The 16,554-nt window shown below is 37.3% G+C and overlaps 2 protein-coding genes across 3 annotated transcripts; both read left to right on the top strand.

The window, feature by feature from the left end:
* Window positions 1-252: 252 nt before the first annotated feature.
* Window positions 253-4,371, top strand: LOC133724745 (pre-rRNA-processing protein TSR2-like). Of its 2 annotated transcripts, none has more exons than XM_062151576.1 (5): window positions 253-397; window positions 556-760; window positions 1,939-2,027; window positions 3,707-3,820; window positions 4,012-4,371. In XM_062151576.1, the coding sequence occupies exons 2-5, from the start codon at window positions 577-579 to the stop codon at window positions 4,204-4,206; spliced, it is 582 nt and encodes a 193-aa protein (XP_062007560.1). In that variant the 5' UTR covers window positions 253-397; window positions 556-576; the 3' UTR covers window positions 4,207-4,371. The 2 variants fall into 2 exon arrangements, with proteins under 2 accessions (XP_062007560.1, XP_062007561.1); XM_062151577.1 differs by having other exon boundaries at window positions 274-397; window positions 476-760.
* Window positions 4,372-6,722: 2,351 nt separating this feature from the next.
* Window positions 6,723-8,486, top strand: LOC133726711 (uncharacterized). Its single transcript, XM_062154318.1, has 3 exons — window positions 6,723-7,571; window positions 7,690-8,331; window positions 8,466-8,486. Exons 1-3 carry the CDS (start codon window positions 6,723-6,725, stop codon window positions 8,484-8,486), a joined length of 1,512 nt encoding a protein of 503 aa, XP_062010302.1.
* The last annotated feature ends 8,068 nt before the right edge of the window (window positions 8,487-16,554 follow it).

The raw sequence follows: 16,554 nt of genomic DNA, 5'->3' as shown, positions 1-16,554 counted from the left end.
AATATTTGATATGTTTAGAATGTGTAATCATTAATTTTTATGATATATTTATTTTCATTTAACTAAATCAACTAGTTTTATTGATAGCCTCGTCAAAACCATATTCGGAAATATATTCTGAGCTGGGAATATATTGATAGCCGTTAGATGTGATGATATTTGATTTTAGCCTACAGAATTTGGCCTACGGTGGCAGCACTGTTTTTTGTTGGTAGGCTAAAAAAGCATATTAGAGGGAATATTCTGTTTTTGGTAGGCTAAAACCATTTGGCTTTTAGCCTACCATGGGAGATGCTTTAGGGTTTAGGGCTCTCGGTGATCTTACTCTGGAGCTGCATTGAAGCAAGTGTAGAAGAACAAGACCAGGGCCAGTCGCCGAAAGCTCACCAAGCACCACGTACGTACTCCTTTAGTCCCTTCTTCTTTAGTTGCTCTCTTTGAAATGATTCAAGTTTCATTGTTGATTCAACTTTAGTTAAAACCCGACCCGACCCAATTTGCATCATAACCTAAATACTAAATACTTCTCAAGATCATACCTTTCCTCATCATCAGACCACTGAGTGAGCCTTGAAAATGGAGCCTGAGAGAAAGCTAACGGCGGCGGCTGTGGTGGCCTTCCAAGAAGGGGTCGGGCTGGTTCTGTCGCGGTGGTCGGCGCTTCAATTGGCCGTCGAGAACGAGTGGGGTGGCCGTGAATCGCGCCTCAAGGCCGAGCAACTGGTCTCTGATATCGTCTCCTGGGTCAATTTCTCCACCGGTAAGTTCAACTCGTCAAGCTTTCTCCTTTTTCTGCGAATTGAGTCTGTGATTTTTATTTTTTGTGCTGAAATTATCAGAGCATTGTTTGTGCGTGGATGTGTTGAGAGTTTAATCTAGTTTTTTTTGGCATAAAGGTCAATTCTTTTGTTCAGAAATTGTGCTGACAGAGTTTAATCTAGTATATCTGAAGAATCTGTTATTCAATTCGCAACTGACAGTGTAATTATTCCCGTTTTCTTGTAAATTGGTCTCTAATTTTGTATCCCTTGAAGGCAGTAGTTTCTTCACACTAGTGTAATTCCTGTTTGATTGTAGTTTTGTGTCAGCAAATATGATTTTTAACATCAGTTTGAGAAACAAACACGCACAAAGTTCTTTATTCAATAAAGACCTGTATACGAACTTGGGCATTTGTGGTAACTCCAGATATATTGCTAATCTTCGTGAGGAAAGATATTGTAACTCTTACCTTTGGCATAGTTCAGGTGTCCTGATGAGTGCTTAATCTGAAGGATGATTAAGACAATTGCATTCAAGTTTCTATGTTTCAAGAGAGCAAGAAAGTGCTTTTTCAGTTTTTGTTGTATGAAGCTGTGGAGAGTTGTGTAGTGGTTTTGTTTGGTTATAGTGTAGCTTTTGACCCCCTTCTCCTTTCTAATTCTTTGACCCGTTGAATTTAATTGCGGCTGGTTTTAGTTTGCCATATTTTTGCTCATTAATGTTAAAAAGTGATCTTTCCTCTAGTTTTTTTTTCTTTTTATTGGATCTTTACCACAGGATTTGTCAATTTTGTGCTAGAATATGCTTCTGCAATACGAGTTCCGATGTGTGTGGTTCTTTTTGAGAGCATTATTATGCCAATGCTGTGTTTAGATTTGCTAAGAGTTCAATCCAGGTCTTATGGCACAAAGTTATTTTTTTAATTAGTTTATTTTATTTTTGTGTACAAAGTTATCTGCAAAAGTAAGGACCTTTGCCTCATGAGCTGTCAATTTTGTAGAAAAAGATGGTATGTAATCTGTGGAGAGATGTGCTTGTGTAGCAGTAGGAATATGATACAGTGATATAGTACACATTATGTAGGAATATGATACACTGATATAGTATGCATTATGTGGATTTTCTTACAATGATTAGTGTTATAGTTCTGACAGCCATCTGTTCATTCTTTTTCAGAACCTCTTTATATAGATGATTTAGAAGAAATGCTCATTGAAGCTATGAGTTTTCTCAATACTGTGATAGAGGATGGTAGCATTGAGGAGGTATGTTACATTACACCATTTTCTTAGGTGACATGTTGCAACATCTGATAGTATCTTGATGGATTGTATTACAAATAAATTTTGTTATGCTATGCCTGTGGTTGGAAATAGACAAATATCTGCTTGCCCTAGATAGTGTACTTGAATTAAAAAAATGAGGAGCCATTAAGGATTTGTGAGATGTCCGTGTTCTGCATGTCTGACCTTCAGTATTTGGTTAATTAATCGTCTTTAGTAACTCAAACTCTTTTATTGTTAACTATGGCTGGCATTAACCCAACATATCTACAGCTGTAGTCAGCTGATTCTCTGCACAAGTAGCTGTAAAGCTAATGATTATGACTAGTGGGTATAAGGGATGCAATTTTGTGCTTCTGTGTTATGGTTTCTCTTTTCTTCCTTTCTTTTGCGGGTTGAAGTTAGCTGTAAAGTTAATGATTATGCATAAAGAATGCTCGGAGAATGTGTAGATTGTATTTCAAGTCTATTGAAAGCTTAAGGCTGGTTGACATCGGGGATGCAATTTTGTATCAGCAGTTTGTCTTTTTATGGTTTATTTTTCCTTTAGAGCACAAGTAGTTGGAATGTTCATAAATTATGCATGCAGAATGTTCATCTTGTAAATTCTATTAAGAGCCCAAGGGAATCTGTAACTGTGGATATGAGGGATGAAATTTTAGACTAGCTGTTTTATCTTTATTGTGTTTTTAACTTTTAATCAGTGTTCTAAAACTCGGCCGCCTAGGCTCCGCCTAGGCGCTGGGCGGCAGCTCTCCGACTCGACTAATGCCAAATCGGCGTTGTTGGGCGGACTGCAGTTGGGTGGCCGCCTAGGTGGTCTAGGCAGGCGACTAATCGTCTGGGCGGGGGTGGTTGGGCGCTAGGCGGCCTTTCTAGGCGGATATATCAGTTGTTTCATGGAGTATGAAGGCTCGGAGAGAGAGAGAAAGCAGAGGAATCGACTCTGATCAAAGTAGCTGAAAAAACAAAAGGCCAGAATATTGATCGTCATTGTGGTCTTGGTTATTGTTTCCAGTTCTTTTGTGTGATGATTGACTGAATAATGAAGAAAGTTAAGAAAAATTGATTAAAAGAGAGATGAGAAAGAATGTGGAGGCGGTGGCTACTGGTTTCCCAGAAGATGGTTTCGCACAAGAGAGAGAGAGAAGGGAATGAAAATGTATGCAGTAGTTTATTGTTTCAGAGAGAGAGAGAGATAGAGACAGTAATTCGTGGCTGCTGTTAGTTGAGAGAGAGAAAAAAGATTGGATGGGCACATGTGCTGGGTACAAGAAGCATAATTGAATGCTGCTTCTTCTTTTTTGTTGTATTTTTTTTTGGTGAATAGCTTCTTCTTTTTTGTTGGATAATTGAATACTATACTTTTTTTCGTCGTCAATTCTACAGCCTATTTCAATTCTACCGCCTAGCTATAATTTTATTTAGTTAATTAAATAAGTATTTAGTTAAAAATAGTTAATTAAATAAGTATTTAGTTAAATTCTATAAAAATTTAAAAAATACAAAACTGCCTAGGCGCCGTCTAGTCCCCCGCCTAGGCGACTAGGCGCCGTCTAGTCCCCCGCCTAGGCGACTAGGCGCTAGTCCCCTATTCACCGCCCGACTAGCACCTAGCGTTTTTTAGAACTTGCTTTTAATTGGCTTCGGATTTTGCACAGGTAGCTGAAAAAATAATGATTATGCATGAAGAATGTTTGGATTGCAATTTCAAGTCTATTGAAAGCCTAAGGGAAGCCAATAGTCGAAGAGTTCCTACTCCTCATGTTAAACAGGTAAGTTCTATTTAAAACCCTGTGCATTAAGAGTTTTGACAGTTCTATGAGTTTGCCAAAGTTTTGTGTTGAGGACATTGGTTTTTGGGTTTATCTTGTTCAGGTGAGTGCTCAAAATTGAGTAATGATCGAGTATATGATAAATTTTTGCATTACAATAAACTCTTCATTCTGTTCCTTACTCATGCCAGGTTGTCAATGATGAAGAAGACAGTGACGAGGATGATGATGATACTGATCCTAGCATGAATAAAGATGATTCATCAAACATGATTGTGGACAAACCAGAGTCTCATGCAGTAGAGCCAAAGACCAAGCAGGTAGTTGAAGCGGAAGATGGTTGGGAGGTAGTCGGAACAAGAAGAAGTAGGGGTAAAAGGAATTAGGTTAAACCCCTTATATGCAAACCCCTGTATGCTACATAGTATACTCAATTTTTGTCATCATTTACTCGTGTGGTAGAGTAATTATATGCAGACCCAGTTGTTTTCATACCATGTGTGTAAAAGACGTTAATCAGTTTTATATATGATTTTGTGATTGTTCTTGAAGCATTTGGCTAAAATGCAAGTCTAATTTACTAACCAGAATCTCAACCTCATACAACATTTCTTTCAAACTTTTATCAAAATCTTTGCTACCGCTTCCATCTCCTACACATAAATATCTAAATATTTAACGGTTGATTTGCGCAAATGTAATCGAAAAGTAAGTCTTTTAAAAAATTTCTGAACTATTCTTCATTTTAGTGATTCTCATTAAAAAAGACTCCCATATATATGTTGATACAAGAAGAAATTAACTAAACAACATTAATGTAGTCCTTATTAATTTATTTATTTAGGTAATACCCTCATGATTTTATTAATATTTTACAATACAAACCCTGTCCAGCAGTGACTAAAACAAACACAGGCCAATTGATTAACTTTTTATCTTTCGAAACTAATGGAAAAAAGTATAGAATTGGATAGCTAAAAACCCATCGCTTGAACGCGCCTCACGCGCTTTCTCCATTCCTATCGTTACCTAACTTTTGCTCCGATTGGCCCTCGTTGATTTCAACATCTCCGACGTTCTCTTGACTACCTGATCTTTCTGGTGGCTTCGCCGGCGTTTGTTTTCTCTGCCCTTCCACCGGGAAGCGGCGGAGATAAGGTTTCGATGTCGTTTCAGCGTAAGCGTATGAAGAATGGAGGCGATATCAGCACCGATTTGGAGGCTCTTCGAATGGAAGATCTGGATTCCTCTGTGCAGACACCTCCTTCTCTGCAGCATCAGACGACTTATGCCAGCACACTCAAAAATCCGGTGGATCGCTACATGCAAACCATGCTGGAGGACTTTGAGTTTACTGACGATGATTGCTCTTACTCTCAAGGTAAACATGGCCAGAATGTCTCATTCTCTGAAAAAGTCCATAATAAGCTTGATTATGAATGGCGTTGTGCTGTGGTTGTGAAACTCATGGGTAAGCCTAACTCCACCAATTCTTTTGAGTTTATGCTGAGAGGATTACGAAGGAAGTGGCAAGTAAAAGGAGGTTGGCAACTCATTGACCTTCCTAATGATTTTTTCATTGTCAAATTCAATTTAGAAGAAGATATGAACTATGCCTTGTGTGGGGGTCCTTGGATTTTGGTTGGGCAGACTTTGATTGTGAAAAAATGGAGGCCTGACTTTGATCCTATGAATGAGTTTATTGGGAAAATGGCTTTATGGGTCAGAATTTTCGGGTTGCCTGTCAAGTACTTTAAGGAATTTACTGTGGCCAAAATTGGGAAGATCCTTGGTGATGTTGTGAAGGTTGACAAGCTTACTATTGGACAATCTAGAGGACAATTTGCCCGTGTTTGTATTGAAATTGATTTAAGCAAGCCTCTGCGCCCATATGTTGAAGTTGAATCTGCTGCATATAATGTTGTGTATGAAGGCATCTCCTTAATTTGCTTTGAATGTGGTTGCTTTGGTCACTCCAAAGATAAATGTCCTACACTCAAGTCTACTGCAGGTGCTAATGTTACCCAACAAGATATCAATAGTGCTACTGCTCTCCTCCATGCTAATGACTCTGATGGTGTAATCCTTGCTGATGTGAATATGGCCAATGGGCAGAATGAGCTAATCCATCCTCCTTCTTGTGATGTGATTAAGGAAGATATGGGTCCTTGGATGCTTATGAGCTACAGGAACAAGAAGAAAAATAGTGATTCTGGTGCTGCCAAAAAGTCTGGAAATTCTGGGTCTAGATTTTCGGTTTTGCAGGATGAGGGTGGCATGGATTCTGAAATGCCTGAGAAGACTGTTGAGGACAATCCTGCTGCAACCACACCTTCTATTGTTAAGCGTTGGCAGAGTTTCCAAGAGAAGAAGAAAGTTGCCCCTGTGTCCACTAAAGCTAAATCTGCTACTGCCTCTAATGCCACTTTGAAGAACTCTGAACTGTCTGGTACGCTCTCCCCTACTAAGCTTGCATCTGGTTTTTCTAACAATTCTAATGTGAAAAGTAAAAACCTCTCTAGAATTCCTATGAAAGATGTTTCAAATATTGGAAGTTGTAGTGGATCTAAAGTTGACATGCATTACCAAAGAAAATCTAAAGGGCATTGCCCTTCTGTCACTAAACATCAGACTAATGTTTTCAAGAAACTCTCATTTGAAAATATGGGGTCTAATGCTCTTGGTGATGGGATCTCTGCCATATTTGGCCATTGTCCACCTGAGGAGACCGTATCAAAGGACGACTTGCTGTTATCCACTGATAAGGATTCCGATAAATTTGTGGAGAAAACTTTTGCTGATAATAGCATGTTGACAATTGAGGACAACCTGCCTTCCCATGATGGGGAGGGAATGGTTGATGCTTAACTAGGGTGTCTACCCTCTCTTTCATTGCCTCTCAATGTTTAAAGTCTTATTTTGGAATGCCAGAGGTGCTGGAAGTGAGAATTTTCGATCTGCTATTGCGGACTTGGTTAATTTACATTCTGTGGATATTTTAGCTATCTGTGAACCTCGTGTTCAATTCATTAAGGCTCGAGATACTCTAAAAAAACTTGGTTTTTCTGACTTTAGAGTTGTTGAAGCTGAGGGCTTTTCTGGTGGTATTTGGTTACTATGGAACAGTCTCAAAGTTCATGTTGATTTCATTGACAAAAATTTCCAATCTGTCTCCGTGAAAGTTTCTCTTCCTGGCAAGCCTAGTTGGATGCTCACTGTGATCTATGCTAGCCCTACTAATTCGGTTAGAGCTGATCTGTGGCCTTACCTTGATCATCTCATTGCTGATATTAATCTCCCTTGTATGTTTATTGGAGATTTTAATGAATTGATTTCAATTGATGACAAAAGTTGTGGTCCTTTTACTGGAAGGTTTGGTGGTTTCAGGGATTGGGTCAATAGGAATGCCTTGATTGATATGGGATTTCAAGGATCTCGCTTTACCTGGAGTAATAACAGAGTTAAAGAGAGACTGGATAGAGGTTTTTGTAATTGTTCTTGGAGGTCTTCTTTTGCTGAAGCCTTTATCCAACACCTTCCCAAGACTAGATCAGATCACTGCCCTATTCTGATGCAGCTCTACTCCAATAACTTTGTTAATAGAGAGGCTATTCCTTTTAGATTTCAGGCTATGTGGTTCTCTCATGCTAACTATGCTGATTTTGTCTCTTCTACTTGGAATTCTCTTACTGGTGATTTTTCTGCTAAAGTTCAAGCCCTTTCTGTTGCTCTTGCTAAATGGAATAAAGAGGTTTTTGGTCACTTTTCACAGGAAAAAAAGAATTTTGGCTAGAATTGGTGGCATTCAAAGGGCCAGAGATAGACATGAAAATCTTTTTTTGATTAATCTGGAAGCTGATCTTATTCAGGAATATGAGACCATCAGAGATCAAGAGAACCTTTTCTGGAGACAAAAATCCAGAGACAAATGGCTGCAAGGTGGAGATAGAAATACCAGGTTCTTCCATCTAACTACTCTTGTTAGAAGAAGGAAAAATAAAATTGAGGGCTTATTTGATAAGAATGGTAACTGGTTCACTGATTCTGCCACTATGAAAAAAATCTCTGTTGATTTTTTTGTTGATCTATTCTCTCTTAAAGATGTTGATGATATCAGATTTATCATTCCTTGGTTGTTCCCTCCTATCGATCAGGTCACCTTAGATAACATCTGTCAGCCTATTACTTTGTTGGAGGTCAAAGAGTCTTTGTTTGCTATTGGTGGCCTCAAAGCTCCTGGCCATGATGGTTTTCCTGCCATCTTTTACCAGAATCATTGGCAAACCTATTCTGGTGAAATTTTTCAAGTTGTTCATGATGCTTTTAGTTCCTGTAAAATCCCCCCTGGCCTGAATCATACTATCATTTCTCTGATTCCTAAAATTGATGGCCCTCAGCATATGGCTAACTTTAGACCCATCAGCTTGTGCACTACCATCTATAAAGTCATCTCCAAGATCATTGTTGCTCGTATAAGGCCCTTGATGCAGCACTTAATCAGCCCTAATCAGGTAAGTTATGTTCCTGGCAGGCACATTTCTGATAATGTTATGATTGCTCAAGAAATGCTTTTTAAATTCAGAAGATCTTCTGGAAATTTGGGCTTTTTTGCTTGGAAGGTTGATTTATCTAAAGCTTATGATAGATTGAGATGGGACTTCATTGAGATGGTTTTATATGAAGCTCAATTTCCTCAGTCTCTTGTTAAGCTCATTATGCACTGCATTACGTCAACTAGTTTTCAGATTTGTTTTAATGGAGAGTTGACTTGCTTGGTACGCTCAAAGCAAGCGCATAATTTAACCCTGAAAACATCGTTAGTAGTATAAGCAAATAGGGATCGTTCTATTCCGGGGATTGAGGGTACACCTGTCATTGTCAAAAAATAAATAAAGAATTAAAATAATAAAGTAAAAAGTATTATGTACAAAAATAAAATAAAGAATAAAAATATATACAAGTTAATATAAAAAGGGGGGTTTTGAGATTATAGAATTGGAATTAAAATTAAATGAAATAAAGAAAGTGTAAAAACACATATACAAGGGTGGAACACAAGAAACAAAGATCAAAACTACAATCATATGAATGAAATCCAATTACAATTCCTATAGTTGATTATCTATGTCATGAGAAATAAGTTGACCATGTGAAACATTCGAAGCAAATGATTTCCCATATTTTACTTTCCTTGAATATTTAATCTAAGTGAAAGCACCTAAATTAAACCTATTGAACATGCAATCATAGTCTAGAAAACTAGCTAATCAAGAACACATTCAATGCATGAAGAACAAAGAAAGGATGTCAACCAAAGTGCACAACCTAGTATGAAAAAGTCCATCTATTTGCAATCCTCCTTAATTGATTTCGACTTTTGTCCAAAGCCTTTACTACTTAAATCTAGCACCAATTACATGCATATATCCTAAGTTGGCCATCAAAGAACACATACATATAAAAGTTTTCCATAATCCAAAATCAATTAAGCAATCTCACATAAGCAACATAAAAATCAACATAAAGAAATCACAATTTTTATTCAAACATAGAAATTGGGCTTAAACTTTGCCCTTAATGTTATTGTTAACTAGAAACAAATTCCTACGAAATTAAATAAGGAAAAAGAATGAATTACACCGTGAGTTGGAGATGGAGATGGAGTGCTTGAAACGTTGAAATCTTGAATCTTGGAAGCAAGCCTTCAAGGTGGACGATGGAGGATATGATATTCCCGGCTCCTTCTTCTTCTTCTTCTTCTTACTTGAAAACGCAGAATTTTGCAACTAGAGAATGGAGAGAAAAATGGAATGGAAATGGAGAGACAAAGAAGATGAAATGGATGAAGGAATCTGTTTTTAGAGTGAGAGGAGAAGGTGTTTATATAGGGAAGAAAAAGAAGAGTGAAATGATAAATGGAAGAAAAATAATGAAAGTGGTTTGTAAAATATGGAAAAGATGGAGTAATGATGAAATGAAAGCAAGGCATGAAGGTGTAGAAGTATGGAAGTGATGATGATCTATTGGAGCAGAAAAATATATCCAAGGAAAAAGAGAAAAGCATCTAGCTTTCTTCATGTGGGTAGGAAACTTGAACATGTGGTGTTGAGCTGTTTTTAGATCAGTTTCTGCCCCTTTATTCCTTCAATTATTTCTCCAACAAGCATTCCCAATTTCACTATGACCTCTTCATAAAAAATGTTCCATTATGAGTGTAGATCACTATGGTAAAATTTCATATTTTTATTCCATGTGGTTGGGCCGAAAATGCTGCTGGACCTCTTACAGGTCCAGTTTTCCAGTTTTGCTTCTGCAGGAAATTGGGCTGACTGTTTGAAGGCCTTCCGCTCAATTCTAGCTCTGGCACTCTTCATAAGAAACGATCCTTAGGATGTCTAGAATGGATCTGGAAAGTTTCAGCTCATTTGAAGTTCATTTGGTCCGGCGGCCGCTCCTTCTTCCTTGCTTGGCTTGGTTTTTTCTAGCCGGAGTAGGAAAATGTGTAAAATTGACATTTTAGTACATTTCCATTTTTCTCCACCATTTATAGGTAAGTGTGGACCTAATGCTCATTTCACCATCATTTACTCCAATGTACCTAAGAAAATAGAAATTGAGTTAAAAATCGATTCGTTAAGGAATTAACTAAGCAAAATGTGAGGAATTAACTATTAAAATACCACTTTAAAATGCTCCTATCAAATTCCCCCACACTTAGCTTTTGCTAGTCCCTTAGCAAAATCAAAAACTAACAAACCAAAAAGACTATGACACAAAACAAAGAAACCAACGAAAAAAATGACTAAGTATGGAAACAAAAACACAAAGACTCAAAGAAACCAAAAACGTAAAACACAAAGCAAAACACAAAGAAAAAAAAAAACGTCACACATAAAAGAGTAAATTCAAAGACAAAGACCAAGATGTTGACATCACAAAGACCTCTATTGCCCTTTAACATATTGTCTCAGAAATCTCTTACTTTCACAACACCAAGATTAGCACTCAACCAAGAATCAATGTTAAGCATTCGAGAGTTAATTAAAACATATGATCCACACATACACAAGTAGGACTTGGTTGTAATAATGGTGATTGGGGTTTAGCTTAGCATGCTTCAGACAAGTATGATTCATATCCTCACAAGGTATATCCACTTTTTCTTCTCTCAGATCAAGGCAATGCTTAAAAGCTTATAATCACTCATTTATATGTGAGAGAACATATTTTAAGGCAGTCAAATAGCTCACATATATAAGAAACGAAAAGCACTTTGTGAATATAATTTTTTTTTTTTCAAAAGATCTCATGAAGGATATCAACTACTTGCACGAATGGACCCAAGCCATAGGTTCAACTCTTGTAACTCATCTCCACATCAAAGGCTGTCCCATCTTAAGGATCAAGAAGGTCCTCTCAAAGGTTGTAATGGGGCTAAGGCTCAAGGTTTAAAGAAATGAAAGGTAAGGATTATCAAAGTGTCCTAAAAACCTAGTAGAGCTCATATGAATGTATAGATCTCGAAATATTTCACCAAGGCATTGCAAAAACGTCACTTCCCCATAGAGGTAATATAAGAGGGCCAAATGTCTTCATGTTGGGCCCAATCTTCAATATAAACTTCCCTTGAACTCTAGTGAAATGGACAAAGGCCAAATTTTTCTGTAGTGGGCCTTCAATTCAAAGCAAACTCCAAAATCACTAAGTATGGGGGATGAAAGTCCATAAACATATATATATATTTTTTTTCTTTTTCTTTTTAGCCGTACACAATTTTTCTCTTTTCTTTTCATTTTTCACGGCTTCAACATATCTTTTTCTTTATGGACAAGTCTATCCCCACACTTGAACTTTCACCTCTTCTCAATCTTCATCCTTAGCACCAAACCCATGTAGTATGTCTCAAAAGATAGCTCCACTAAGTCCTTAGAACAAAGGGTAGGGTTGTAACTATACTAAGCTTCATGGTTAAGGATTTTAAGGGTGATGAACGAAAAGGCTCAAAGTAGGCTCAAAGGGGCTTATCTAGGGGGGTCCCACGACGGGCACAAATGGGGACACAAGTTTATTTGGCAATGGTGGTAATTCCTAGAGAACCTCTATCCCTTCCAGAATCAGGGCCATGTATTGATATCACGTCTCAACAAGCACAAGAGCGAATTCTAGCATTCTCTAGTCCATTAAACTTAATCTATGGCAAGCAGTCAATCAAGATGAAAGAATAATGAGATCATCAAAACATCGCCAAGAAATTAAGAATATATTTTTCATTTCACTCCAAGAAAAAGGGACATGGTTCAATTATCTCACATGGCTTTATGAATCACACCTCATCTTAACATGCTCATATTCTGTACCAAGGTCATGCAATCCATATCCACTACAAGGCACACATTTTTCATATATCTCAATTAACCAAAGAATACCATGTTTAAAATCATCTCAATGTTGTGATCCTCTTTTAGTCATGATTTCAGAGATATAGAATCATCCCAGACAGTTGAAAGGCATCCTAAGACTCAAAACAAAAACAAAAGCAACGAAATTTTTTATTTTTCTGACATTTTTCGATTTTTTTTTTTTGTTTTGTTTTCTTTTTATGACAAAAACTAACTACAAGCATTAATCCTTCCCCCCACACTTAAATCATACATTGTCCTCAATGTTAAACAAGTTAGAGCATGCAATGAACAATTATCATGTGAATGGAATGATTAACTCAAGAAAACCTAAAAACAAAAACTAAAAACGCAAATAACAAAGATACAATCAGAAAATAGTAATAGAGGAGATAGAGTTTAAGAGAGCAAATCTGCGTTGATGGCTCCTCCACAGCTACGGTTGAGATGGGTTGCCTCCCATGCAGCGCTTAATGTTTAAAGTCTTTCAGCCTAGACTTGTACCTCCATTTACTCCTTTGGAGGAGCGGTATGCGGGCGAGTGGCAGCCTTCTTGCTGGTTTCAGCCTTCGGAGGAGGGTTCTGATGGAGTGACATAAATAAAAAAAAATGGGGGAGGCAAGGTTCGAAACCTTAACCTGCTACACGAAACCTTTGTCCCCAACCACTGGAGCACAAGCTGTGCTTAATATAATGTGTACAAATTTTATACTTATTATGTCATAAACGAACATAATAAAAATAAACGAGAGGCGAGGTTCGAACCTCAGACCTCTTGTACACGAACTTTACACTCAACCACTCGAGCACGGCTGCTCACGTTATTATCCATACCAATCCTTTTATTTAAACCAACTGTTTCAACTGTTTCAACAATTCGGCACAAAACATCCAAGACTGTTGCAGAAACCCAGCCCAACTCATCCAAAACTGTTTCAGAAACTCGGCCCATCATGTCCAAAACTGTTTCTGAAACTCAGCCCATCAGGTCCAAAACTGTTTCTGAAACTCGGCCCATCAGGCCTCCACCCACAGCTACAGTGATGGCTTGATCCGAGACAGGCCCAAGTACGGCCCACTTGTGTCACGGCTTATCCCTTCCGTGATTTACGGCAGTCAAATCTGCTTTCGGCTACAGCTGTCTGCCACAGCGCCTCGAGATTCCCTCGGTCCCCTTACACGCTCTCCACGCGCCAACAACTTTTCCGGGTTTCAGGGCGACTTTAATCCAACGCGTAGAATGAATCACAGGAATCGTCCATCCAACGGTGGAGATCTGCTCACCTCGCTCTATAAATAGGTGCATTCTGAGGGCGCAACTGTTCACTCCAAAGGAACGAAAATCTCTCCTGAGTTCCAGCCCCTCTCTCCCAACTCTTCAGCTTTTCCTCTTCTTTCAAAACTCAAAATATTTCTTCTTCGATTCAATCCTTCTCTTCTGATCTTCTCTCCCATCTAGTTGATTCAATCCCATCTTTCCTCTGAACTTTCAGATCTCCAACACACCATCATCATCCTTAATCCCTTTAACAACAACTCCTTCAAACACTCGACAACTTTACTCTTCGATCTTCACATCCCCTCAACCCATCACCATGGAACCACGAACTCTGCAACTGATGGAGCTACAAACCCAGCAACAAATCGAGGATGGAGGAAACAACCAAGCAGCCGGGAGTAGTGCCAACACAGATTTCTGGCGAAGCCGTGCCAGGTGGGTTCCTACTCCAGATCAAATAAGGATCCTCAAGGATCTTTACTACGACAAGGGAGTTAAGCGCCCAACTACAGAGCATATTCACGAGATCTGTCTCCAGCTGAACCAGTATGGACATGTTGAGGGCAAGAACATTTATTTTTGGTTCCAGAATGTCAGGGCTCGAGAGAAGCAGATGAAGAGGTGCAATCAGGCTGCTCAAGTGCCCATGGGAACTAGTTCTCCTGGTACTGGTGGATCCATTGATCTCAATTTTGGGTCCACTGGTTCTACTGGTGCTGGTGGATCCATCGACATCAATTTTGGGCCAGCTGGTGGATCCATTGACATCAATTTTGGGTCCACTAGTTCTACTGATGATGGTAGATCCATTAATCTCAACTTTGGTTCCACCGATTCTACTGGTAATGAAGGATTTCTTGATTTAAATTTTGTTTCATATTCTTCCTCACACTTCAACACTAATACCAGTACAACTCTTTTGGCACAACAGGAGGACAAACATCCCTGCAACAACGAGGAGGAGATCACCAGGAGATTGAAACTCTTCCATTGTTCCCCATGCATGGTGAGGACATCTTGGGCATCATGAAGACTACTTCCGAGGGAGGTAGCGGTTATGGCGGTGGCTCTCACATTTCCCTTGAGCTCAGCCTCAACTCCTACAGAGATGCAGACATGGCTTAGTATAGAGTATTATTATTATTATTATTATTATTTTTTTTATTTTTATTATTATTATTATTATTATTATTTATTTATTTATTTTTTTTTTTTTTTGTAAATAGCTGAAATTAATAAGACTGAATGAATGCATTTTTTTTTTTTTTTTTTTTATTATTATTTTTTTTTTTAATTTTTTTTATTATTATTATTATTTTTTTTTTTTTGTAAAAAGCTGAATTTAATAAGACTGAATGAATGCATTTTATTTTATTTTTATTTTTATTTTATTTTTATTTATTTTTATTTATTTTTATTATTATTAAAAATATAGGACTCAAAAATATTTATAGGACACAAAATGAAAGACAAAAATATTTATAGGATTCAAAATGAAAGACAAAAATATAAATCCCTTCCCCCACACTTAAATATTGCATTATCCTCAATGTAATCAATTAAAAGCATGCAATGAAATAAGTAAGCATATAGGGATGGAATTTACGAAAATAACTACTAAAACAAAAAGAAAATGGAGGAGTAAAAGGGGAAGAGAAAGCAAATCTGATTATATTCTGAATTGGGTTGCCTCCCAAGCAGCGCTTGTATTTTACGTCTTGCAGCCAGACGGTACCTACATTAAATAAAGTTAGTAACTTAATATTAACAAAGAAATACAAAAAAAATAAACAAGTAACTATGAATTACAAACTACAAGTATAATTTACAAGTATTTTGTACATAAGACACAAGTTAAGTACACAAGTGAGTATAAAACGTAAAAAGTATTTTTACAAGTATAAAGTGTGAAACAACAAAATAATTTACACGTAAAGAGTATGTACAAGTATTTCTTTTGTTATAAACATTATTGATATCAAATCTAATTCCAAGCGGTAAATCAAGTGGACGTGCGGCCCAAGTATAGTCGTCTAGACACAAAGTCCCTCCTACATCCGTTGGGCAACCTTACTGAAATGGCCAGGTAGGGGAGGGTGAACACGAGAGGAAAAATCCATTTTGGCATGAGCTAAGCCCATTTATAAGCACTTCTGGATTCAAAAACCCGTCATGAACGTTATCCCCTTCCTAGACACCATCTCACATAGGATATTCTTACTAGGATGTAAAAGGTCCTAAGTGTGTTAGACAGTTCAATGAATGTTAATAAAGGCCGCCCTCAACCTTAAGGGACCTGAACTAGGTACCAATAAGGGGTTTAGGCCAATATTAATAAACACGACTTCACCTATTCCTTCTTTTATTTACAACTCACAATTAAACTCGTATTCAACAATAAAAAAAACAACCTAGTTAATTTAAACTAAGTATCAAACAGTTTATATACAACAATTATAAACAAAAACAAGTGATTTTTCAATCCCCGGCAACGGCGCCAAAAATTGGTACGCTCAAAGCAAGCGCATAATTTAACCCTGAAAACATCGTTAGTAGTATAAGCAAATAGGGATCGTTCTATTCCGGGGATTGAGGGTACACCTGTCATTGTCAAAAAATAAATAAAGAATTAAAATAATAAAGTAAAAAGTATTATGTACAAAAATAAAATAAAGAATAAAAATATATACAAGTTAATATAAAAAGGGGGGTTTTGAGATTATAGAATTGGAATTAAAATTAAATGAAATAAAGAAAGTGTAAAAACACATATACAAGGGTGGAACACAAGAAACAAAGATCAAAACTACAATCATATGAATGAAATCCAATTACAATTCCTATAGTTGATTATCTATGTCATGAGAAATAAGTTGACCATGTGAAACATTCGAAGCAAATGATTTCCCATATTTTACTTTCCTTGAATATTTAATCTAAGTGAAAGCACCTAAATTAAACCTATTGAACATGCAATCATAGTCTAGAAAACTAGCTAATCAAGAACACATTCAATGCATGAAGAACAAAGAAAGGATGTCAACCAAAGTGCACAA

This window comes from Rosa rugosa, chromosome 1 (assembly GCF_958449725.1).
Source record: "Rosa rugosa chromosome 1, drRosRugo1.1, whole genome shotgun sequence".
Taxonomy (NCBI): domain Eukaryota; kingdom Viridiplantae; phylum Streptophyta; class Magnoliopsida; order Rosales; family Rosaceae; genus Rosa; species Rosa rugosa.
The sequence above is the reverse complement of the archived record's forward strand: the minus strand, read 5'-3'. Positions and strand labels throughout refer to the sequence as shown.

Excerpts from the sequence above, each read along its gene's own strand:
- LOC133726711 (XM_062154318.1), top strand. The coding sequence starts at position 6,723 with ATGTTTAAAGTCTTATTTTGGAATGCCAGAGGTGCTGGAAGTGAGAAT. Across the intron at positions 7,572-7,689 it reads TTGCTAAATGGAATAAAGAG|GAATATGAGACCATCAGAGA; the intron begins GTTTTTGGTCAC and ends GATCTTATTCAG. Across the intron at positions 8,332-8,465 it reads ACTTAATCAGCCCTAATCAG|ATTGAGATGGGACTTCATTG; the intron begins GTAAGTTATGTT and ends AGCTTATGATAG.
- LOC133724745 (XM_062151576.1), top strand. The coding sequence starts at position 577 with ATGGAGCCTGAGAGAAAGCTAACGGCGGCGGCTGTGGTGGCCTTCCAA. Across the intron at positions 761-1,938 it reads CTGGGTCAATTTCTCCACCG|AACCTCTTTATATAGATGAT; the intron begins GTAAGTTCAACT and ends ATTCTTTTTCAG. Across the intron at positions 2,028-3,706 it reads AGGATGGTAGCATTGAGGAG|GTAGCTGAAAAAATAATGAT; the intron begins GTATGTTACATT and ends GATTTTGCACAG.